This window comes from Rhinoraja longicauda, chromosome 9 (assembly GCF_053455715.1).
Source record: "Rhinoraja longicauda isolate Sanriku21f chromosome 9, sRhiLon1.1, whole genome shotgun sequence".
Taxonomy (NCBI): Eukaryota; Metazoa; Chordata; class Chondrichthyes; order Rajiformes; family Arhynchobatidae; genus Rhinoraja; species Rhinoraja longicauda.
Genome location: NC_135961.1, coordinates 12,307,190 through 12,333,331, shown reverse-complemented (window position 1 = coordinate 12,333,331; position 26,142 = coordinate 12,307,190). Strand labels below are relative to the sequence as shown.

General features: G+C 45.7%; 1 protein-coding gene across 1 annotated transcript in view; it reads left to right on the top strand.

Moving 5' to 3' along the window:
* Nucleotides 1-26,142, top strand: part of LOC144596481 (follicle-stimulating hormone receptor-like) — a 138,331-nt gene that overhangs the window by 74,246 nt on the left and 37,943 nt on the right. Inside the window, exon 3 of the mRNA XM_078404787.1 lies at nt 13,447-13,521. Coding sequence (XP_078260913.1) covers nt 13,447-13,521 — 75 coding nt within the window. The remainder of the gene's footprint in view (nt 1-13,446; nt 13,522-26,142) is intronic.

Genomic DNA, 26,142 nt, shown 5'->3' with positions numbered 1-26,142 from the left:
ATCACAGTGAGATGCCTTGGAAAAGTACACGTTGATCCAAAAAAAAACCAACAAAGAAACAAGTCACAGGAAAGCAATTTCCATCTGGCAGTGCATTGATAAAAGCCATATCCTGATAGGGGCTGTGGGCATCTTTAAGTTTAGTAGAGCTAATACAAATTTTGCAGAAGCAGTTGTTCAGCAAATATTTGTAGTCAAAACATGTTTTATTAATTTCCTTTGCCAGCAGAATTGAAGGGGTTACAGTACTGAGACGTCATGCATGCTATGAAACAGGCTTCCTAACATATCCCACAACCAACAAATCAGGTCCGCAGTGCTTTCACATTCGGTTGTGAGTGATGGTGGATAATATACAGGGCAGGAGGCTGCAAGAGCATCCTCAGCATTGCCACAGATCCAGCAAGCGATTGCCACAAGAAGGCGGAAGAATTTCCAGCGATATTCATCCTGAAATGTTGAATAAATGATCCACCCTGGTTCTCTCAAGATGTGCACTCATCTTAGAAACCAGTCTTCAGCCAATATGGCCCATCTAACATGGTGGGAGGAAATAGTTGAGAACACCAGACACAGCAAAGACTGTAGACAATATCCAGAATGCAGTATTAAAGACCGACACTCCAGAACAAGCTGTGAATCCAGCCAAGTTGTTCAGTAAAGTTAGAACATTGGCATTCATATGACGATGGATGAATTTGCCCAGGAATGCCATACCACCAGAAAAAACAAGAGGAAAAGAAAATTGATTTGATTGATTATTGCCAAATCAGTTTACCAAGCCAAGCATTTAGCCAAGCGACCGAAGGTGTCATCAACAATGCTAGAAAATACAGAACCTCCAAGAACCTCCAGTGGAGCTGCTGCTTTACAGCACCAGATTCCCAGGTTCAATCCTGACTACAGGTGCTGTCTGTACGGAGTTTGCACGTTCTCCCTGTGCCCTTGTGGGTTTTCTCCAGGTGCTCCGGTTTCCTCCCACATTCCAAAGACGTACAGGTTTGTTGGTTAATTGGCTTCGGTAAAATTGTAAGACAATATTCGTGCGTGGGGGATCGCTAGTCGGTGCGGACTCAGTGGGCCAAAAGGCTTGATTACGTGCTGTATCTTTAAAGTCTAAAGTTAAAGCTGCTTAAAGGGATTGATTTGGGATTTCCCCCGACCACTTGGGCCCAAGATCTGATCACCATATTATTATGTGTTGGAAAGAACTGCAGATGCAGGTTTAAATCAAAGGTAGACACAAAATGCTGGAGTCTGGCAGCATCTCTGGAGAGAAGGAATGGGTCTTGACCCGAAACGTCATCCATTCCTTCTCTCCAGAGATGCTGCCTGTCCCGCTGAGACACTCCCACATTTTGTAGCCACCATTTTACTATCATTCATATTTGGAGTGAGAATCTAATCATCCCCACAGGTCTGCTCCACTATCATGGCTGATATGATTGTAAACTTAACTCTGCATCTTCCCATGGTAACCATTCTCGCACTTGATTATTAAATGTCTATGTGCCTTTGTCTTAAGACTATTCAAAGATTTTCTAAGGAAGAGGGTTCCAAAGACCTATGACTGTGAGAAAAAAAGATACATCCCATTTCCACCTTAAATGGTTGACCCTTTATTTTTAAACAGCGACCCCTGTCTCCTGGTTCAAGTACCAACCATCCTCTCCTTGCCCATTCCACCAAGATATCTCAGGATCTTAAATGTTTCAATCAATCTTATATGTGACCCATGTCACACTACTGAACTGCAGAGGATACAAAATAAATTGAAAATGCATGAAATGCACAGCAGGCAGACGGTATCAGTGGAAGGGGAAACAGACTCAATGGTTCAGGATGAAGATCTTTATCGGTTCCTTACTCTAAGGTCAGGCGAAGAGTATTCAATCTGAAATTCCAGAACCAGGGGTCACAGCTTAAGGATGTCTTTTAGGACCGAGATGAGAAAACATTTCTTCACACAGAGAGTGGTGAGTCTGTGGAATTCTCTGCCACAGAAGGTAGTTGAGGCCAGTTCATTGGCTATATTTAAGAGGGAGTTAGATGTGGCCCTTGTGGCTAAAGGGATCAGGGGGTATGGAGAGAAGGCAGGTACAGGATACTGAGCTGGATGATCAGCCATGATTATATTGAATGGCGGTGCAGGCTCGAAGGGCCGAATGGCCTACTCCTGCACCTATTTTCTATGTTTCTATGTTTCTATAAAATGTTTGTCTTTCTGCAGATGCTGCCTAACCTGCTGAGTGTTTCTGGTATTTTCAATTCAGATTTCTAGTGTCTGCAGTAATTTTAATTTTCATGTAGCAGGCCTTTCCAGCCTGTCCTCGTAAAATAATTGCCTTCATCCAAGTCATTTGCATAAATTGTAAAAGGTTGATGCCTCAGCAATTTGGCACATGATTCATTGCTTGTTGACCAGAAAAGACACATTTTTACTTCCTGTTTGCTTTCTTTTAGTCACCTATTCTTTTTACCATATCAAAATGTTAGCTCCTACAGCATTAGCTTTTATTATCTACAATGATCTTTGATGTGGGAACTTATCGAATGCTTTCTGGAAATCTTAATATTGTACATTTACTGACTCACTTTTATCCACAGCACATTATCTCCAAAGCACTCCAATAAGTTAATCAAACATAATTTCCATTTTCACAAAACCACATTGACTTTAATTGTTCCTCTATTACAATGTCTTTAATAATATCTTCCAAAAATGTAAGAGATGGCTCTTACGGGAGAAGAATTTAATCTTTCAGAGGAATGTACATCTTTGAAACTGCTTGCCACAGGATTCCTTGTGTTTCATTAAGATAGCAATTAATAGATTTAAAGAAGGGAATCAAGGGTTATGGGGGAGGGCTGGAAAGTGGACTTGATGAATGTAGGACCAGTCATGATGTTAATGATCAGCAGATATGAATGATACCATTCATCAAACTAAACTTCAAATCACCTATTCATGCTCCATTTTGTGTGGTCTTATTTTCCCTTTGTCATATGTTAAGATAACTGGCCGACAGTTTCCTGCTTTCATGTCTCCATCCCTTTTTGAAAAAGAAGGACATTTTTACTATTTTCCAATCTACTGCAAAAGTTAACTCAATGCACCTACGATCCCACCAGACCGCTACTTTTAAGATCCTAGAATGAAAACTGTCAGGATCTAGACTCATGCCAGCCCATAGTTTCAACAATTTGTTCAGTATGACTTTCCTGGTAAATAATATTCTCCCAAGTTCTTCTCCATGTTCCAATTTACCATTTACAGCTATTTCTGGAATGTTACTTGTATCTTTCATAAAGAAGACCGACGAGAACTCCTCAGCTAGACTATCTTGGCCATTCTGAAAAATTCCAATCTATATATACATTATATATGATTATCATTGAGTTTTTCTGACAAGTTCTGATTACTTTTCTTATCCTTTACACTCTGGTCTGTACTACGATTTGTTACTATGAAGGGGCCTTTATACCTCTCCCATAACTGACTTTTGGCCTTTATTATTCCTCACCTTCACCTGAACAACTTGCATATTGTAGTGAGTCCAAATCGAGCGATGTTATCAAAGACTTTGTCTTGGTCCAAATGGGCAGACTTGAGGCGGGATACCGAAACGAGCTCCTGGCGATTTCCCACCAGTAAGGTGAAGGTGACAGTCCCTCTTTTCAGCACCTGGAACGGGCCTTGGTAAACCGTCCGAAGAGGGGGGCGGTGGGAATCTTTCCGAAGGAACACAAAATCACAGCCCCGCAAGTCCGACGGAACGTGGACTGCTGTGCTTCCGTGACTGGAGGTCGGGACTGGAGCCAGAAAACCCACCCGTGCCCGGAGGGAGCCCAAAACCGACGTGACGGACGGCGGCAAGGCAGGAGTGGAAGGCAGAATGTCACCCGGCACCCGCAGGGGCGAACCGTAGACGAGCTCGGCCGAGGATGTACCCAGCTCAGCCTTCGGGGCCGTACGAATGCCGAGGAGGACCCAAGGCAGCTGGTCAGCCCAATCGTGGCCGGTCAGGCGAGCACAGAGGGACGCCTTCAGCTGCCGATGGAAGCGCTCAACCATCCCGTTGGCTTGGGGATGATAGGCGGTGGTCTGCTGTAAACGAGACCCATACAACTGTGCCAGCGCGGCCCAGAGGGACGAGGTGAACTGGGCACCCCGATCTGTGGTGATGATAGCCGGGACGCCGAAACGGGCCACCCAATGCAACGCCAGGGCCCGTGCACAGGAGGCCGCCGAGGTGTCCGACAAAAGGAGCGCCTCCGGCCAACGTGTAAACCGATCAACCACCGTCAGGAGATGAGAATAACCCCTGGAATAAGGCAATGGACCCACCAAATCCACATGGATGTGGAAAAAACGGACGGGGGGAACCTCGAATCTCTGGTATGGGGGCTGGACATGGAGATGAACTTTGGAGGTCTGGCACGGAATACAGGCCCGTGCCCAGGCCGCCACCTGCTTCCGCAGGCCGTGCCAGACAAATCGGGCGGCCACCATGGCTGAAGTCGCCCTGATGGATGGATGTGCCAGGCCATGAATGGCCTCAAAAACGTTACGCCGCAGGGCCGTCGGCACCACCGGGCGAGGGCGTGGAAGGGAAACGTCGCACCACAACTTGGTACCTGTGGGGCCACACGCCACCTGTTCCAAACGCAGTCCCGAGGCTGTGGAGGCGTACACCGCGGCAGTTCCTTCCAGGCGCTGAGCCTCCGCTAGCTCCTGGAAACCCACCTGTCCGCCTACCGCGGCTACGGAGGGAATGTCCGGCCGGGACAGGGCGTCGGCAACCGTATTAAGCCTACCCGCAATGTGACGGACATGGGTGGTGAACTCCGAGATCAGGGTGAGGTGCCACTGCTGGCGAGCCGACCATGGATCAGAAACCTTAGCAAAAGCGAATGTCAGAGGTTTGTGATCCGTGTAGGCCACAAAAGAGCGGCCTTCCAAAAAATAACGGAAGTGGCGGACCGCTAAATAGAGGGCCAGGAGCTCCCTATCGAATGCACTATATTTGAGCTCAGCTCGAGAGAGAGCTGCCGGCTGAAAAACGCCAGGGGCTGCCAGTGACCGTCGACCTGCTGCTCCAAAACCCCACCCAACGCCACGTCTGAGGCGTCCACCGTCAGAGCCGTGGGGGCGGAGGAGCGCGGGTGCACCAGCATGGTGGCGTTGGCGAGGGCCTGTTTGACCGCGACAAAAGCCGTCTCTGCAGCTGCGGACCATACCAACTCAGCGGGGTTACCCGCGAGGCATTGAAAAAGGGGGCGCATGACTCGAGCTGCTGCAGGCACGAACCGGTGATAAAGGTTCACCATGCCCACGAATTCCTGCAGGCCCGTGATGGTAGTAGGGCGTGAAAAAGAGCGGACCGCGTCCACCTTAGCTGGCAAAGGAGTGGCACCGGCCGGTGTAACTCGGTGACCCAAAAAATCTACCGCCGACAGGCCGAATTGGCATTTGGACGGATTGAGAATCAGGCCGTGGTCTTGCAGCCTCTGGAACACTGTGCGGAGGTGGACTAAGTGCTCCTGGACCAAACGGCTGGCAATCAAAATGTCATCGAGGTAAATAAACACGAACGGCAACCCTCGACCCACACGGTCCATCAGACGCTGGAATGCCTGAGCTGTATTTTTATGGCCGAAAGGCATGTGCAACCACTCAAATAACCCGAACGGAGTAATGGTAGCCGTCTTTGGAATGTCCGGTGGGTGGACCGGGATCTGATGATATCCCCGCACTAAATCGATCTTAGAAAAAATTGTAGCCCCCTCCAGGCTGGCTGAGAAGTCCTGTATGTGCGGAATCGGGTAGCGGTCCGGCCGTGTTGCCGCGTTGAGTCGTCGGAAATCACCACATGGTCTCCACCCCCCAGATGCTTTGGAGACCATATGCAAGGGGGAGGCCCACGGACTACTCGAAGGCCGAACAATTCCCAGCCTCTCCAAGTTGAGGAACTCCTCTCGAGCCATGGCCAGCTTGTCGGGTGGGAGGCGCCGTGCCCGGGCAAAAACCGGCGGCCCCTCGGTCGGGATGAAATGAACGACCCCATGTTTCTCGGAAGGTGCATCGAACCGCTGAACGAGGAGCTGCGGGAAGTCTGCTAGGACCGCATCGAACTGACCGGGGGCCGTGGTAATGGCCTGGATCGCTGGGCTGGGTGGGGCGGCGCTTGGAGGAGACGCAGGCCCCGTACCTCGGGGCCGTACGCTAGCCGAGGGTTGCAGGCCCCTCCCGCGGACGTCTGCGACCAACGAAAACGGCCATAGGAAATCCGCGCCCAAAATGGCCTGGCCCACATCTGCAACGATGAAATCCCAACGGTAGGTCCTGGACTCGAAGGACAGGGACATAGCCCTTTTACCGTAAGTGTGGATGGCGCTACCGTTCACCGCAATGAGGGGCGGGCCCTTCCCCCCCCGCTCGAACTTCACAGTCGTAGAGGGGCATAATACTCACAACCGCTCCCGTATCCACCAGAAAAACGATCCCGGTACCTTGGTCCGTAGCGTAGAGGCGGCAGTTACGGCCAATCGAGACTGCCTCTACATTCGATCGGCCAAGGCATTTCCCGGAAACGAACATGGGGCTCTGCAGCTTCGGGCCTCACTGCCCCACCGCTGATGGAAGAAACACCAGCCGCGCCTATTCGGCCCTGTTGCTCGAGCCCGCTGCCAAGAAGCAGGCGCCGCAGCCCCTTCTTGGCGGGCTGACTGCGAAATGGCGGTCGATGCGTCGCTCTCTCAGCCGCTCCGCCGACTGCCGCTGGGCCTCGAAACCCGGTTAACCGAGTCGTCTCGGGTGTGTCGCTCCCTGACGAGCGCGTCGGCTTTCTCGGCGAATGCTACCGGATCTTCAAACGAGACGTCCGCCAACACTAGCCTGACGTCCCTGGGTAGCTTCTCCCGAAAAGCCGCTTCGAAAACCATGCACGGCTGGTGGTCGCCCATCAATGTCAGCATCTCGGTCATCAACTCCGACAGCAGCCGCTGCCCCAGCTCTGGTAAATGGAGGAGCTTCAGAGCCCGCTGGTTCTGGCTCCAGCCGAAAGTCCTCAGTAGGAGCCTCTTGAGCCCCACGTACTGCTCCGTTTGGGGTGGACTGGTCAGGTATTGACTGACCCGCGCAGCCACCTCCGGCTGTAGACAGCTCACCAGGTGGTGGAACTTCTCCTGGTCTTCCTCCACCCTCTTAAGATGGAACTGGGATTCCGCCTGCATGAACCACAGGTGCGGCTGATGGGCCCAGAACGGCGGTAGGTGAACCTCGCCCGCGCTCGCTCCCACCTGCGACATGCTGCTGTGCTCTTCAAATCTTACGTTCAGGGTCACCAATGTAGTGAGTCCAAATCGAGCGATGTTATCAAAGACTTTATTGTTGGTAAAAACCGTGACAAAACGCAACGCACTTAGTTTTGGACACACACTAACTTAACTTGCTAATCTCTCGAGTTTGGCGCCAGACTGACGAATACCCCGCGCTCCCGCACCACGTGACCCGTTAGCCAATCCGAGGGTTCGAGACCCCCTGGCCAATCCGTATGTCCCTACAATATCCTGTTTTTTCAAACTAAAGTTATCATTCTCTAACACGCAAAAAAACATTATTAATTAACAGAGCCACTCATCTGTTCTTTCCTCACTTTATATCCTTCTTTATAGTCATGTACACTTCAATATTCAAGTACCAATCAATTCATCTGTAGTAGGAGAATAACTGCAGATGCTGGTTCAAATTGAAGCTAGACCCAAAATGCTGGAGTAACTCAGCGGGTCAGGCAGCATCTCAGGAGAGAAGGTGACGTTTTGGGTCGAGACCCTTCTTCAGTCTGAAGAAGGGTCTCGACCCAAAACATTACCCATTCCTTCTATCCTGAGATGCTGCCTGACCCGCTGAGTTACTCCAACATTTTGTGTCTACCTTCAATTCATCTGGAGTCATATCTCCATAATGACACCAGATTATATTTATACATTTCTATTTGCATTTGCAGTTCAACTGTTTTGTTTTGAATGCAACATGCATATAGATAGAGATTTCAGTACTGTATTATTTTGAAAACTCTACCATTATTTATTCAATTACTCCTCGAGGATGGCATAATAGTGTCTTGCAACCTGTTTGATCTTGACCTTGGGTATTGTTAGTGGTATGTTTGCATGTCCTCCCTAAAAAGCACAGGCATCCACCACATTCTTTGGTTTGTTCCCAAAGATGTGTTAATAGGTTCTTGGTCTGCCAAGGCTGACAGGATCTCCTGGTTGCTAACCATTTCAACTCCCCTTCCTATTCTCATACTGACCTTTCTGTCCTGAGCCTCCTCCATTGCCAGTGAGGCCACATGCAAATTGGAGGAACGGCACCTCATATTTTGATTGGGTAGCTTGCAACCCGGTAGTATCAATGTTGAATTCTCTAATATTACGTAACTTCTACTCACACTCCCCTCCCCTCCTCCCTTGCCCCATTCCTCCACCAGTTCTACAGCTCACCACATTGTATCTCTCTTGAGATCACGTCTTCCCGAGCCAACGACTGACTTACCAGGGCACCAGCCTGCGTGAGGTAATTTGTTGCTGGCCTGATTTTTTTTGTCTTTTCTCGCCTCAGGTGCTTCCCCACTTCAGTAAATTGTCTCTCTTTGTTGTGTTAAAGACTTTGTACCCTCTAACCCTTCCTGTCACAGTCTATCACTTTCAAGTTTTCGAGAGAGAGTTAGATTTAGCTCTTAGGGCTAATGGAATCAAGTGATATGGGGGAAAAAGTAGGAACGGGGTACCGATTTTGGATGATCAGCCATGATCATATTGAATGGCGATGCTGGCTCGAAGGGCCGAATGGCGTACTCCTGCACCTATTTTCTACGTTTCTATGTTAACACCTTTCTCTCTAGCCTTGGTTCTATTCATCGCATCATTGCAACTTTACTTCTTTGCCCCAACTGTTTAGAATCCTCCCCAGTTTTATGAATCACTGAAATTCTCGTCAAAGCATGGCTCGAATGCAGACAAACCTGGAGGTATGGTTCTCACTTTCTCAATACCACATCAAAATATTGAACCTCCTACTATTCCAAACATGTACACCGGCCACCATGGAGTATGATAGCATCTATGTGCACTGTCCACAAAATGGGCGAAACATTCTCACCTACACTCTTCTGAACAGCACCTCCTATCAAATAAGCACCATTGTCAAGTACAAGACGTGCAGGTACAAGGTAACAATACCGCCTGGAAGTTCCCTTGCGAGAAAAAACTTTCATTTGTTTATGCAGCCTCGTCTTAATATATTCCTTCATTTCATGTCAATTAGATGTTGAGGTAGCAAATTCTACAATCTACCATCTTTCTAGGTATAGGAGATTCTCCTAAAATGACAGTTAATGTGTTAGTAACTGTCATCCTATATTAATAATATCTAGTTTTAGGTCCCTGCAGTAATTGGAATTTTCTCTCTATATTAACCCAACGAAACTCTTCCATGATCTAAATGTCCATTTTCCCTGTTAGTTCAACACCCCTGTGCAGAGCCTTAGCCAAATTATTTCCATTTTCCGTCAGAATTGAGGCTATCTAATGAACCCATAAAATCTATTTTTAAATAATGGCGATAATATACTACAAATGCTGCACACAATCTTGGCTCTGTGAGAAAGGCACATCAGTTCCTTTCTGCAGGGTGAGCAGAGCAGAGCACGAATAGCACTACAAGGCACACAACTCTGGGCACCATGTTATAGGAAAGACATTGTCAAGCTTGAAAGGGTTCAGAAAAGATTAACGAGGATGTTGTCAGGATTAGAGGGTCTGAGCTATAGGGAGAGGTTGAGTCAGCTGGGTCTCTATCCTTGGAGCGCAGGAGGATGAGGGGGTGATCTTATAGAGGTGTATAAAATCATGAGAGGAATAGATCGGGTAGATGCACAGAGTCTCTTTCCCAGAGTAGGGGAATCGAGGACCAGATGACACAAGGTGAAGGGTAAAAGATTTAATAGGAATCTGAGGGGTAATTTTTTCACACAAAGGGTAGTGGGTGTATGGAACAAGCTGCCAGATGAGGTAGTTGAGGATGGGACTATCCCAACGTTTAAGAAACAGTTAGACAGGTACATGGATAGGCTGGTTTGGAGGGATATGGACCAAGCGCAGGCAGGTGAGACAAGTATAGCTGGGACAAGTTGGCCGGTGTGGGCAATTTGGGCTGAAGGGCACTGTTTCCACACTGTATCACTCTACCACTATGACTCTGAGTGAAAAGTAAAGCTTCGTTCATCGTTTTCTATAAAAAATGAACAATCCAGAGGTAAGTGATTTGCAGAGCGCTTTGCACAACTTGCACTTCACAGGCAGGTCATAATGTCAGCTATACTTTTAATCAGGTTATTGCCTTGTAATCATTCCTTCAATCACTCATTCTATTATTTTAACACACTTCATCAGATCAAGTCATGTTGCCAGTTTCTGATGGCCAAGCCATTACTAAAGCATGCTGTTCACTGCAATTCCCTGTTGACCGTTTGTTTAACTAAGTAATGTTGATCAAATAATTCTGCGGCACCTGAAAAGGTGTGCGAGACATGCAGGGTGCATTGGACCAGTAGGCGTGAGCAATAACATTCTGCTAACCTTGGCATTGTGCAGAAACAAGCACTTGAAATGTTAAGGAAAATAGACACAAAAAGCTGGAGTAACTCAGCGGGTCAGACAGCATCCCTGGAGAAAAGGAATAGGTGACGTTTCGGGTCGAGACCCTTCTTCAGACTGAGAGTCAGGGGAAAGGGAAACGAGAAGTATAGACGGTGATGTAGAACAAATGAATCAGAGATTTGCGAAAAAGTAACGATGATAAAGGAAGCAGGCCATTGTCGGCTGTGGGCTAGGTGAAAATGAGTTACAGACAATGTTAACATGTACAACGATCATCGCTGTATTTACTCCAACACAAGCAAGTAGAAGAAGATGGAGGTTGCAGGTATGGTTTGTTAGTTACTATGGGAGAGTGGGGTGGTGGCAGGCCCAGAGATGGAGTAAGGATTGGAGCTTCAATTATGACTGGAAGATGGATTTAATAAGGGAGAAACAAGGACTATTAAGGTAGAGGAAGAAGGACTATTTGACAATGGGATGAAGTTCCAATGACTTTCAAGTTGTCAGTTTTGTAATTGGTGGATGGATGTGGCTTGGATTAGCATAACTGAAGCTTGCAGTCGGGGTCAAGTATGAGGGGGAGGAGAGGGTTATGACTGGAAGGGTCAGTACTGGTCACGTCAAGGGGAAATGCCTTGTTCATAACTGACACCGAACAAAAGTCGGTTCATAGCATTGGTCTGTGTAGGTTTTAAGATATATGGGCAGGATCATTTAAAATTTAGACAAAATAGGCATCCCAAGCAGAATGACGTCTTTCGACATGAGTGTTGATGCCATCTACAGCAACAAAACATGTGCAAGTTGCATCCACACATGTAACTGATACTGGTAAATATCACTGAAAATGCTTGGGCATCCAGCATGTTGTACACACAAAGGAATAAGCAGAAAACTGCACGCATCATGTCTCGCATGGTAGTTATCTGATCTGGTTCAATGATTTGCCATGCTACTTAAGTCCAATTTTAGACCCACACTTCACACGGTGTTCAGGCAATTTGTGACATTCAATTCAATCATGGCTGATCTAATTTATCTTTCCCTCTCAACCCAACCCCATTCTCCTGCCTTCTCTCCACAACCCCTGACACCCATACTAATCAAGAATCTATCAATCTCTGTCTTCAAAAATACCTAATCACTAAGGGTACCACCACTGAGAGGTTATTTGGTAGGATGATAAAATCAAAAGAGGTTGATAGACATTATTGGGTATTGATATTGGATTACTTTTGTCATGGGCACCAAGATACAGTGAAACATTTTGTTTGTGTGCTATCCAGTTAAATAATCGATGATACATGAGCACAATCAAGCTATACATAAGTATAAAAACAGTGCAAAGCGAAAATGACCATAGTGCATAATCTAGTGCTACAGCATTATAATGTTACAGATACCGAGAAAAGTGCAGATTTGTTTTAAAGTGCAAGGGCTGCAATGAGGTAGTTTGGGAGATCGGGACTGCACCCTCAGCTATGAGAGGTCCATTCAGTGGTCTTATGGGAGCAAGGAAGAAGCTGTTCCTGTGTCTCCCGGTAAAAGCTTTCAAGCTTTTGTATCTTCTGCCAGACAGGAGAGTGGAGAAGAGGAATGGATGAGGTGTAAATGGTACTTGATTTTGATGACTGCTTTCCAGAGGCAGCTTGAAGAGTAGATGGTGTTGATGTGAGGAAGGAACTGGGCTACATCCACAACTGCAATTTCTTGAGGGCTTGGGTCGACCTGTTCCCAAACCAAGCTGTGATGCATCTCACTAGGATGTTTTCTATGGGACATCTGCAGAGGCTGGTGAGAATCGCTGGAAACATACCAAACTTCCTTATTCTTCTGAGGAAGTAAAGGCATTGCTGTGCTTTTTTAGCTGTGGCCTCAATGTGGTTAATCCAGGACAGATTGTTGATGATATTTACAGCTAGAAGCTCGCGACCATCTCCATTTTGGCTCCATCGATGCTGACTGGGATGTCCATACCACCTCATTTGCTGAAGTCAATTACTAGCTCCTTCACCTTGCTGACATCAAAGAAAACATTGTTGTCTTGATACCATGTTGCTAAATTCTCTATCTCCTTCCTTTTTTTAGTTTTTTGTTTAGTTTAGAGATACAGATCAGTTTAGTTTAGGGAAACAAGCCCTTCGGCCCATCGAGTCTGCACCGCCCAGCGATCCCCGCACATTAACATTATTCTACACACACTAGGGAAAATTTACACATGCACCAAGCCAATTAACCTACATACCTGTATGTCTTTGGAGTGTGGGAGGAAACCAAAGATCTCGGAGAAAACTCAAGTGGTCACGGGGAGATCGTACAAACTCCGTACAGACGGCACCTGTAGTCGGGATCGAACCCGGGTCTCAGGCGCTGCAAGCGTTGTAAGGCAGCAACTCTACCGTTGGGCCACCGTGGCCGCCCCCTTGTTCCTGTTTTCTATCTTGTCATTGTTTGAGATTATTATGTCGAGGAGCAAATTGATTTAATCTGGAAGTTTCATAGGATGGCAGAATATATTTCCTATTCCTATTTTATAAAAATAAATTAGGTTTGTTGAATTAGGTTTTCTTCTAGGAACACCTCCTAACTCACTGTCTGTATAATGAACATAGCAGAAAAATATCAGTGGAGGGACATACTGTATTCTTAATATCCTTTGATAATTATTTAGAATATCTCTGACATTTTGGAAAGCAATGAAATATTGATATCTATGGAAATATGAGTTGTTCAATTTAATTTATTATAATTTAAAATCATCTCATATTCTCGCAATAACAGCTGGGTGTTACAGAATGAAGCTTTGGAGAATATTGAAGAAAACACTTTTGTCAATCTACCGAAACTTAATGAAATGTAAGTAAATGAAAAGGCAGCTTTTGCTTGAGATTAAAAAAATGTGTTGTATTTGTTTGGTGTTAACTTTTTTGTTAGTTACCAAGTATTAAGCCTTGTTTACATTACTGTTTATTTGCTGTGAGTTTACAGTGAGAACAACGTGGGCTAGAAATTATTTTGCTTGGGGCAAAATCTTTGCACCCTGCACAACAATGCCTCATGTGATACTTGTATTAACATTGGACAGAATTCACTTTGTTCAGTATGAACTGGACACTGATCCTGATGTTTCATTATCCATAGCTAAGTTCTCCGTAGGCGGTGCATTTATCTAAGCAGTCATTGAGAAATACATTGGGAAATTTCTGAAGTTAAATTCAATTTAACTTCTCTGTAGCTTTAGATCATAAAACCAGAAGTAGCAGTAGTTCTGGACCATGTTGGAGATGCTGCTGATTTTATTTCTTACCTGATTCCTTAATAATGTTTTGCTTTTCGTAACCAAAATGTCCTGCTTTGCAAAGAAAACCCATTACAAGCAATTAGCTACAATATGTTGAAGCTGTTTTGATGTCAGATCAGCAGCTATAAGCATAAAGTGACTGATTCAGCTGTGATCAGAGTGCTTGGCAACAGCATGGATAGATAAAGACATTACACAATTCTCAAAGATCATGCCTCCACTGTGACAACTTCAGCTATAATTAGTTAAGTTTTAAAAATATCTTGCTATATTTCATCCCTCAGTGCAATTTAAAAAATGCTTCTTGTTAATATGCAAATCGTATTTGAAAATGTACTTATTGCTTATAATATTTACTTTGTCCTTTTGTATCTTTTAACCCAAGCTTCAATGAGCATAAGCTTTCTGCAGCACAACATTTGGCTAATTGTGCCTCCTCTGTCCATCGTTTTCTCACCATGTGTTGCAACTTCCCCCTATCATTCTCATGGCAGCATTAAACTATTAAAACCGTTAACTTTCAAACCATTAAAAATGGAACTAGAGGTTACAAGTGCCTGCAGTCCAAGGAGAAATCTCATAGAATTGAAAGACATGTGCAACACTTCTTCTTCCCTTGTAAATTCACAAGAGAGCAAGGTCAGAAGAAAATAACAGTCAGAGTAGATCAGTCAGCCCCTCAAGCCTGCTCCTCAATGCAATATGATCACGGCTAATCTACCAGAGGCCCCCACTCCTTTGTGTCAGAATCCTATCATCCTCCCAATCGTTCAAAAATATATCAACCTCCACTTTAGATACTTCTAATGATCTAGCCTCCACATCTCATGGGGGCAGAGAATTTCAGAGATAGAGTCTGTGAGACGGTGTAGAAAAATCAAACACAAGAGATCAAATGCAATCTGGAACCAGTTAATAATTGGACAGGCATAGCAGTAAATGTCTCAACTACCTGGCTCGCTCATGACTAAAGAAATTGGACATGACCAAGTGAAGCTTTTATTTCACATTGCATACCTCCAGGGCTTTCATGCTTTGGAAAAATGTTTTTTTCACTTCTCTAAATATTTTATCACTCGCCTGGGTGGTAGCGGAAGTAATGCTGAACATCATTGCTGCCGGTAAAGGTAAAATCTTGTCCTTCATGCTATCTTAATGGTCCACTTACATTTTGTGACCTCTCCCAATGACCTTGGACCGTCAGTTCTGAAGATCATGTCTGCAAGTGGCAGATCAACCTCCAGATGATGCACTCTATGGCCCTGCCCTTGGTTCTGCCCCGATAGGACCACGACATAGAAGAATTAGGCCATTCAGCCCATTGTGTTTAATCCTCCTTTTAATCATGGCTGATCTATTTTTCCCTTTCAACCCGTTCTCCTCACTTGTAACCTTTTATGCGCTTCCTAATCAAGAACCTATCAATCTCTGCTTTAAAAATATTCAATGGCTTGGTCTCCACAGCTGTCTGTGGCAATGAATTCCACAGATTCACCACTAAAGAAATTCCTTCTCACCTCCATTCTAAAGTTTCATCCTTTTAAATAGGGGGTTGCCCTCTGGTTCTATACTCTCTCGTTATTGGAAACATCTTTTCCACGTCCACTTTATCTAAGCCTTTCATTATCCGGTGGGTTTCAATGAGATTCCCCTCCTTCTAAAGTCCAGAGAGTACAATTTAGTTTACTTTAGTTTATTATTGTCATGTATCAGTCAAGGTACAGTGAAAACCTTTGTGATGTGTGCTATAATCCAGTCAGCGAAAAGACTATACATGATTACAATCAAGCCCCCATAGTGTACAGATACAGGATGAAAGGTATAACATCTAGAGCAAGATAAAGTCGGAAAAAGTCCTAAGATAGTTCAAAGATAGTTTTACAGATAGTTCAAAGGTGTCCAATGAGCTAGATGGGACACCAGCGCCACACTCTAGCTAGTGAGAGGACCGTTCAATAACAGCTGGGAAAAATTGTCCTTGAATCTGGAGGTATGTGTTTTCAAACTTCTGTACCTCATGCCTGATGGAAGGGAGGAAAAGAGGGAGTGAATGGTGTGAGATGGCAGGACTTTCATATGAAGAAAGACTGGATAGACTCGGCTTGTACTCGCTGGAATTTAGAAGATTGAGGGGGGATCTTATAGAAACTTACAAAATTCTTAAGGGGTTGGACAGGCTAGATGCAGGAAGATTGTTCCTGATGTTGGGGAAGTCCAGAACAAGGGGTCACAGTTTAAGGATAAGGGGGAAGTCTTTTAGGACCGAGATGAGAAAGTTTTTTTTCACACAGAGAGTGGTGAATCTGTGGAATTCTCTGCCACAGAAGGTAGTTGAGGCCAGTTCATTGGCTATATTTAAGAGGGAGTTAGATGTGGCCCTGGTAGCTAAAGGGATCAGGGGGTATGGAGAGAAGGCAGGTACGGGATACTGAGTTGGATGATCAGCCATGATCATATTGAATGGCGGTGCAGGCTCGAAGGGCCGAATGGCCTACTCCTGCACCTATTTTCTATGTTTCTATGTTTCTATGAGACGGGTTTTTGATGATGCTGGTGACCTTGACGAGGCAGCGTGAAGTGTAGATGAAGTAAATGGAAGGGAAGCTAGTTTGTGTGATGGTCTGGGTTATGCCCACAACTCTCTGCGATTTCTTACGGTCTTGGCTGGAGCTGTTCCCGATAAAATGCTTTTTACCTGGAGCCTCTTGCATGCGAGCTTAGTAGACTATTCCTGTACACTTTGCTAACCAGGAATGTTCTTAGGTATGGCAACACTTTACTGGACAGTATGTAAGAAAACAATTTCACTGTGCGTTTGCACACACGACCACAAAAGCTCATTTGAAGCGTTGAACCTTTATGATTCCAACCAGTGCAAGAAATCTGTCAATGACTTTCGCAAATGTACCAAGGATACCAAGACAAAATTCCCGACTCAATCCGGAGTCCCAGAATAGTCACACAGACACCTGTCAAATGTGCAAGGTTTGCATGCTAGAATGGGCTACAAAGTGAAGTTGAGCAGCATTACTAGCAACAATGTGCCTCTCCCCAACGAGCCCATTGTCCTGGCAGCAGGACTGGATTGATGATGTTGGGGTCGGTCCTGCCCTGCCGATGCTGTCAGTACGTTCCACCGCCACTCCACTGCTCCACCCAGCTGCTGCAGCCAGCGATTGACCTACACGCATGTTCAGCTTCCGTGGGGCCTTCAATGACATTGGATATACATGTTTCCCTGGCTGCCCTAGGACTTCCAGCCACTTTCTCCACCAGCACCACGACCACCGCAAAAGTGCAATCTATTGCCTCCCACAGCCACCCTTCCACTTCCATGTGCCGCCAGGACAATGGGCCTTTATGCCAAGATAGTAATCATTATTTTCAAGAACTTGTCACTTGAAAACTACCTGATGGCGCCTGAAATGCGATGACTCTTTGCGACTGCTCTACTATTTTTACACTATAATCATTGCACCCTTTTACTTTTGTCTGATTGTCTCATGTATAGTATCATTTTACTGGATTGTGTGCAAAAAAAACAAAGCATTTCACTGTATCGAGGCACATGTAACAACAAAGTAACTATTTAAATATTAAACTATTATGAACTGCTTCAATAGGCTGGTCATGACACACATTGACTCCAACCTCACAGACAGCCTTGAACCACTGCAGGTTGATTACAATTGCAACAGCTCGAGGGCTGGCTCTACCTAAACCCTTCTCCTTGGCTCCGCACTCATAGTTGGAACATCTAGATAGCCAGGATACCTCCATCGGACTCTTATTTATTGACAATAGCTCTGTGTTCAACACCATGACTGCAACCAAACTCATTTCCAAACTCCTGGACCATGGAGTCAGCACCACTCTCTGCAACGGTACCTTCGGCTTCCTGACCCACAGACCACAATCAGCTAGGATAGGTAACAAAACATCCTCCACGATAATTCTCAACATCACTGCTCCGCGAGGATGTGCCGCTTGCTTTACTCCCTATACACTCTTGACTTTGCAGCCAAATTCTGGATCACGAACAATGATAAGACGCAATACGGAATATAGGAAGGAGCTAGAGAGCTTAGTAACACGGTGTTAAGACAACAGCCTCTCTCTCAATGTAGGCAAAACAAAAGAGCTAGGTATTGACTTCAGAAAGCGAGGTGGAGTCCATGTCCCAATCAGCATCAATGATACTGTAATGGAGATAGTCATGAGCTACCAACAACAATCTGTCTGGGACCAACGTTGAAACTATGACCAAGAAATGTTAGTATGTTTCCAACAGTCCGTACCAACTTCTACAGATGCACTACAGAAAGCATCATATCGGGATGTAACACAGCTTGGTTTGGCAATAGCTCTGCCTAACACTGCAAGAAATTGCAGAAAGTTGTGCACATAGACTAGTGCACCACTAAAACCTACCCCACCCCCGACTCCAGCTACAACTCATGCTGCCTCAAGAAAACAGGCAACATAATCAAGGACCACTCACAGCCCAGTCATTCTCTCTTCTCCCATCTCTTAATGGGCAGAAGATACAAAAGCTTTGAAGCGCGTATCCCCAAATGCAGGAAAAGCTTTTTACCTGTGATTATCCAACAACTGAACAGTCCTCCCAGGGAGGACAATCCATCTCATCGCGGCCCTTGCACTTTTGTTTATCTGCACTTTCTCTGTAACTGACTATAATACTGTAACACTATATTCTCTGTCACTGACTATAGTACTGTAACATTATATTCTACACTCGGGCTTATTTTTTCTATGCACTAACTTTTGTGCTTATGTATGGATAGATTGCACTTGTATGATTTGACTGGTTAGGGGACAAACAAACCTTTTCATTGCATCTTAGTACACGTGACCATAATAAACCGATACCTATACTGCTCGATGGTGAGTTTAGGAGCAGAGGGAGATATTGATGGGCCTGCCGTACTTCACTGCAGTGCACAGGTCGAGACCATGCCTACACATGGGCAGCCACTTGCACCCGGATCTCCATGGAACCTGTGCTCAAATAACTAAATTAATTAAACCTTCTGGAAAGTCTCCAAGTAAGTAGAATAATTGAAATCTCCCAATTCCGTTAATCAAATCAATGCAAGCAGGATTAAGGAGAATCCTAAAACAATAATGGAACCAGCAAAACATGTGCCTGTCTGGCAACCTGTTACCAAGTCCTGTTCACCTGTTGCTCCTGTGCACGTTGCTGGACAGTCATTCTCAGTAAGACAATTGTGTTAAAAACCATTCATAGTTTTGTTACTCCCTAACTCTATATTTGTCCTACAGCTCTACAATCCTCCATTTCTGAGTACCTCTGGATGGGCCAAGGGACATCCACTTCTTCCCTGAGTAGAGGCCCGACCATTTTAACTCCACACTCAATGGCCTGGTTGCATTTGTTTTTACATTGAACAACTTCTCCATCAACTCCACTCACTTTCTCTAGACGAAAGGTGTGGCTATGGCCACTTACGTAGGCCCTAGATATCTATGCCTGGCTTTTGAAACATATGTGAAACTGATTTTGTTTCAGCCCACTGTGTAAACTCATTCTCGGCTACATTAACAACTGCATTAGTGTAGTGGGCCAAGTAGGCCGAAATAACGACAAGTAGTCAGGATTAACGAAAGTGTGTTTACTGTATCTCTGGAACTCCAAAAGGGAATGAGAGTCATGCGGTCCTTGACCTTTATACTCCCGGCTGAAGTCCGCCTCCTTGGATCGACCCATTCCCGTGCCGAGGGGTCGTGAGTGGTATGGCCCGACCCTCGGGAGCCGCCACAGGACCCTCCCCCAGAACCAGAGGCACGAAACGCACCGGTGGTCGCACTAGTCGACCGAACCGTGTACGGTACCCGTCCGACGGGGGGTCTGGCGGGGGCACAGCTGGAGGGACAACCGGGGGGGCTGGCGGGGGCACAGCTGGAGGGACAAACGGGGGCGGAGAAGGGGGTACAAATACCGGTCGAGATGAGGGGATCAGCGGGTGCGGTGTTGGAGGCACTTGCAAAGGGGGGCGCCCGTGCGGCCGAGGCTGTGCAACCCGCACCGGCTGGTCAATGTCCAAGTGCGCTGGCTTGAGGCGATTAATTGACACGGCCTCCGGTCGGCCCCCCATGTCCAACACAAAAGTTGTCTCACCGTGCTTCAGCACCTTGAAGGGGCCCTCATAAGGTCTCTGAAGCGATGCTCGATGGGCGTCGCGGCGGAGAAAAACATAGGCACAATCCCGAAGGTCCAATGGGACGTGCGGGTGGAACGTCCCATGGTGAGACGTAGGGACGGGTGCCAGTTTTCCCACTCGCTCACGAAGACGCTGTAGGGTGGACGAGGACGGTTCCTCCTGCCCCGGCGACGAGGGCATGAACTCCCCGGGCACGGTGAGCGGCGACCCGTAGACGAGCTCGGCTGATGACGTTGCGAGGTCCTCATTTGGTGCCATCCGGATGCCTAATAAGACCCACGGCAGTGCGTCCATCCAATCGGGGCCGGAGAGTCGTGCCTTCAACGCAGCCTTGAGCTGCCGGTGGAACCTCTCCACCAGGCCGTTAGCCTGCGGATGGTAGGCCGTGGTGTGGTGAAGCCGAACCCCTAACAGCTCAGCCATGGCTGACCACAATTCAGAAGTGAACTGCGGTCCCCGGTCTGATGTAAGGTCCACCGGCACCCCAAAGCGTGCGATCCAATTTGCAGCCAACGCTCGAGCACACGTGGCCGTGGACGTGTCGGTCAATGGTATGGCCTCTGGCCACCGGGTGAACCTGTCAACCACCGTGAGGAGGTGAGTAATGCCCCTCGAAGTCGGGAGGGGACCCACAATGTCCATGTACACATACAGAAGTGAACAACGTTATTACTTCTGCTGCCAATTTGCAGAAGAATTTGCAGTGGACATGCTTCACATTGATTTTGAGTTAGACTTTTGATGAAGACTCACATGGTAGGTTGGTCCAGAAGTTACATGGGATGCAGCATCAGGTGACTATCGAGGGGTGTATCGCTGACAGGACGTCTGTAACTACTGGTACTAGGATTGGTACTTGGACCACTGTTGCTAGTCATATATTTATGAATGACCTGAGTGAGAATGTTGTTGACTTTGACAGAGAGCTATAGAGCATGGAAACAGGCCGCTCAGCCGAACTCGGCCAGGCCGACCAAGATGCCTCATCTACTTTAGTCTATTTGCCAACATTTGGCCCATATCTCTCTAAACCTTTTCTATCCATGTACCCATCCAAGTGGCTTTTAAATGTTGTTATAGTACCTGTCTTAAAATTCAAGATCAAGATTCAAGATATCTTTATTTGTCACGAAATTTAGTCACCCGCAGTCCAATAATAAAAGCAATAAAACAAGCAAATTACACAACCCCAACCAACACACAAAAAAAAGAAACATCCATCACAGTGAGTCTCCTCCAGTCACCTCCTCACTGTGATGGAAGGCCAGAATGTCTTTTCTCTTCCCCTGCTGTCTTCTCCAGCGGTCAGGCTGGTGTCGTTTCCACCAGGAGCACTGGAGGCCGCCAGCTCCATGAGTTGGGCCGATGGTAGGCCGCAGCAGGGATGGAGACCCGACCCAGAAAACAAAGGTCGGGTCTCCGTTCGGAAGGGACACATCTACAATTTTACAGTTCCCCCCCTCCCCCCCCACACACACACATAGTACTCAAACACAAAAACACGACATCACATCTACAATGAAGACAAAAAAAACAACAAAACATAGAGACAAACGGACCGCAGGTAAGCCGCAGCTGCTAGGGCAGCGCCGCCATTTTGGGTACTACCTCCTCTGGCAGCTTGTTCCATATACTCACCACTCTTTGAGTGAAAATGTTGCCCTTCTGATCCTGACTAAATCTTTCCCCTCTCACCATAAAATAAACTGTTTAATAATCTTGCAGAAAATTGGTTGAGTAGTAAACTGGAGTCGTAGACAGCGAATAAGATGTGAAAGGATTATAAGTAGACCTCTTCCCTGACTCTCAGTCTGAAGAGGGTCTCTACCCAAAACGTCACCTGTTCCTTTTCTCCAAGAATGCTGCCTGATCCGCTGAGTTACTCCAGCATTTTATATCTATCGACAAGTAGACCTAGATCAACCGAAAAGTTGGGCGGAGTGGTGGTAGATGGAATCTGACCTACCAGTCTCTGGTCTCCGCACCGTGACAATGAGACCCAATGCAAGTTTGAGGTAGAGCACCTTAGCTTCTATCTGGGCATGATGCAGCCTACATACTTATCATTGAATTCTACAGCTTCAGTTAACTTGACTTCTCAGTTTGGAGCAGTCATCCATCTGCAATATTGACTCAGCTGGTTTCTTTCTTTCTTAGTGCTTTCATTTTATCTTTGTTTTTCTGGAAGTGGAGGACATGCCCTGCCCGACCTGCCGGGCATATCCTCCTGCTCTGTACTTCACAGCTTTTCCATTCTTTTGTCCATGTTCTTACTCTGTTCCTATTCTCTCATCGACCACCTCATCCTATTTACAGGTCATCCCCATGGTCAGCCGGTTTTACTCGATCAAAGCCAACCCCCTCCCCCACTGTAGCTTCTTTCCTCATCTTCCCAGTTCTGATGTCAACCTGAAACGATAATTCTGACTCCTTTCCCACTACTTCAGCCTAATCTGCTAAGTATTTCCAGAGTTTTCTATTTTTATTAATGAGTACTTGTCCCTTTTCTGATTGTAATTTCTCCACTAGTGATGGGTGTACTTTTAGCTGTACATTTAATAAACATCAAATTCCCTCCATAATCTTCTCTGCACCTTGACTATTTGTTTCTATTTCTTTAAGGTATTCCTTGGAATCTCCTTCTTTGAACAAGTGTTTCATCACCTTCTGTATTATCTCCTTGAATAGCTCACTGTAAAGATCTGTTCGATTATGTTGCTTTGTAGCCTTGGGATGTTTTGATATATTACAGGTGCTGCACTAAATCAAGTTATTGTCATTCTTGCCGATTATTTCCTCCAGGGACTTCTTGTTGTTGTTATTTTATAGTGCAAATGATCACAGGCACTCAAGATGTGACAAATGTAATTTCTCCTCAAAAGACTGCAAACTTTTCCACATTTTTTGCCAGTTAGAAAATGTTGACTGAGTTATGCTGAGAAAAGCAGCACAATGAAACAGGCCAATAAGTTGATATTGTTGCTTCTCTCATTCAAGGACAGCTGATGCATTATGGATAGTTATTTTCATTGTTGTCGATATGGAACCATGAGTTCTAACATATGGTTCTGACCCTAGACAAGGAAATATACTTACTTACAAAGATGTTGTGTGCATTTATTTTTTATGTACACAGCGTGTGTTATTTCTAACTCCTTAAAACTGCTTTATATCCCTTTTACATTATAAATCAAATAAAAGAAGCTCCAGGGAGTGAAATTAATTTTCATCTAAGCTGCCTATGCCCATGGAGGAATTAATAAGAACAATTAAGTAAAATATAAGGTGAAATCTAATCCAGTATTCTATGCGAAGGTAGACACAAAATGCTGGAGTAACTCAGCGGGACATGCAGCATCTTTGGAGAGAAGGAATGGGTGACGTTTCGGGTTGAGACCCTTCTTCAGATTGAAGAAGTGTCTGTCAGTCTGAAGAAGGGTCTCAACCCGAAACGTCACCCATTCCTTCTCCCCAGAGATGCTGCCTGTCCCGTTGAGTTACTCCAGCATTTTGTGTCTACCTTCGATTTGAACCAGCGTCTGCAGTTCTTTCCTACCTGTATTCTATGCAATCCACAGGTCAGCATGTTACTGTTACTCCCACTAACAATCCAACGGATATTCCAACATGCCACTGCAATCAGTCCAAGCAAAATCTGCAGGGGCGCATGAAAGAAAATGGAACATCCTAAATGCTTGCAAAACTCACATATTGCCTTTGCAGCTAATGAAAATCAATAACTGCAAATGCTGAAAATCTGAATTAAAACAGAAACTGATCAGTGAGTCGGGCACGATCTACAGAGGGAAATGGACGGACAATGTTTCAGATCAGGATCCTGGTTCAAAAATGTTGTCTGTTCATTTTCTGCCACAGATGCTCCCTGATCCATGTGAGTTTCTCCAGCAGTCCGCCTTTTGCTGAAGCTTCTCACGTTTGCAGTCATTTGACTCTCCAGGGAAAATAACTTTTCCTTTCTTTGCAATTATTTTGCATTTCGGCTTTATTTTTGTTCTCATGGTTTTAAAAACATTGTATAATGTTTCTTTTTGGAATGTAATCATAATTATAGGATAGGAATATGGACTCAATGTAACACGTCACTCATGCTGCATTTAGCAATGCAGTTAAGATACAAATCCATAGAACAGTCTGAACTCTGTAGCAAATTAATTTTGTAACAGTCTCTTACATTCACACATAGAGTGTTTGTAGCATTTTAGAACATTACACAGAATAGGGCAGTGGCCTTTTCTGCATGTGAAGATAAACTGGATGTATTTCATAGTGTATCTTTTTGTCTTTTTAAGAACTCGGATGTAATAGCTTGTTTTTTTTCAGCTGACGGGATAAACTTGCTGTGTGGATAGAAGACATCTTCTGCCTCCTTCACCTTTTGCTGTTCTCTAATGGTTCATGCATTTATACTGTGATGCTGCACAATCTCCCTTGCCCCATGTTATCCCATTATCCTGTGATGCTGGTTGAGCCAAAGTGCGAGATATTGCATTATGAAATAAAGGATCCCCTATGACCCTGGGACATGATTGTTCTTTATGAGAGACAATGAAAGGGAGAGACGAGCAACATATGTCACAGTGGCGGCTTGATGCACATTCTAAATGTACCCTTGTGATGATTGAGTAATATGGAATTGCTGTCCAATGTAAGCTTTAGTGCCACTGGGTGATATCAGTTTTTTTTCAAATTTCCAGTTCCCCATTTATTTCCCCTCTCATCTTGCCCTGTGAAAGTGATGGGTCAGCCTGAATGATAGTTGCACATTTGAAGATATTTTTGCTTTGATGGTATTCGAGATGGGAATCGAAGGCACAGAATGACTGGAGCAATTCAAGAAAGCAACTCACTGTCACCTCCTCAAGGTCCATGCATGCACTGCTCCTCTGCCCTTCACAAAACTCACCCCACCTTACTCCTTTCTGGTTTCATGATTGATCATGAATTCATAATGAATAGGAACAGAATTAGGCCATTCGGCCCATTGTCGACTCTGCCATTCAATCATGGCTGATCGATCTTTCCCCTCTCAACCCCATTCTCCTGCCTTCTCCCCATAACCCCAGACATCCATACTAATCAAGAATTTATCAATCTCCATCTTAAAAAATACCTAATGAAGGCCTCCACAGCTTTCTCGATCATCTTGGATAAGTTGAGCCGAAAGTCCTGTTTCCATGCTGTTTGACTCAGCCGCACATGCTCAAGTGCTCCAGTACAGAAGAGAAGGAACGTGTGATGTTTCAGGTTGAGACCCTTCTTCCTTAAGGTGGCCTGTAGGTGGTCTGAAAGATCTCGAACCGAAACATCACCCATTCCTTCTCTCCAGAGATGCTGCCTGTACCGCTGAGTTATTCCAGCATTTTGCGTCTATCTTCGGTTTAAACCAGCATCTGCAGTTCCTCCCTACACATGCTATAGTACAGAAAATCTAAAGCTGAACTGTATTGGCTGAGGTGCCAGCAGTCAACGTGATATTTAAAATGCACCCTCATCTGGATGTCCTCTGAATAGAGCATGGAAGGTATTATGACATCATTTTGAAGGCTAAGGGGCCTGTCCCACTTAGGCGATTTTTTAGGCGACTGCCGGCAACTGTCATAGTCGTAGCAGGTCGCCAAAAAACCGACGACTGGACCCCCTCTACGACAATGTCTACGTCAAGCTACAACAACCTACCACCTAGTCGACGTCAAGCTATGGCAAGCTACCGACAACCGGCGACCCAATCGTCGCAAGTAGGACGTCCACCAACGACCGCGCCTACGACAACCTACGACCACACAGGCGACAACCTATGACAACTGAAGTCAACCTATATCCACCTGCGACAAGCTACGACCCTGTTGGTGACAACTGAAGACAATTCACATCATTTTGGCCTCCGGTTTTGACGCCGGTACCTGTCGCCAGTTGTCGCAGGTTGACGTAGGTAGTCGCCAATGGAATTCACCG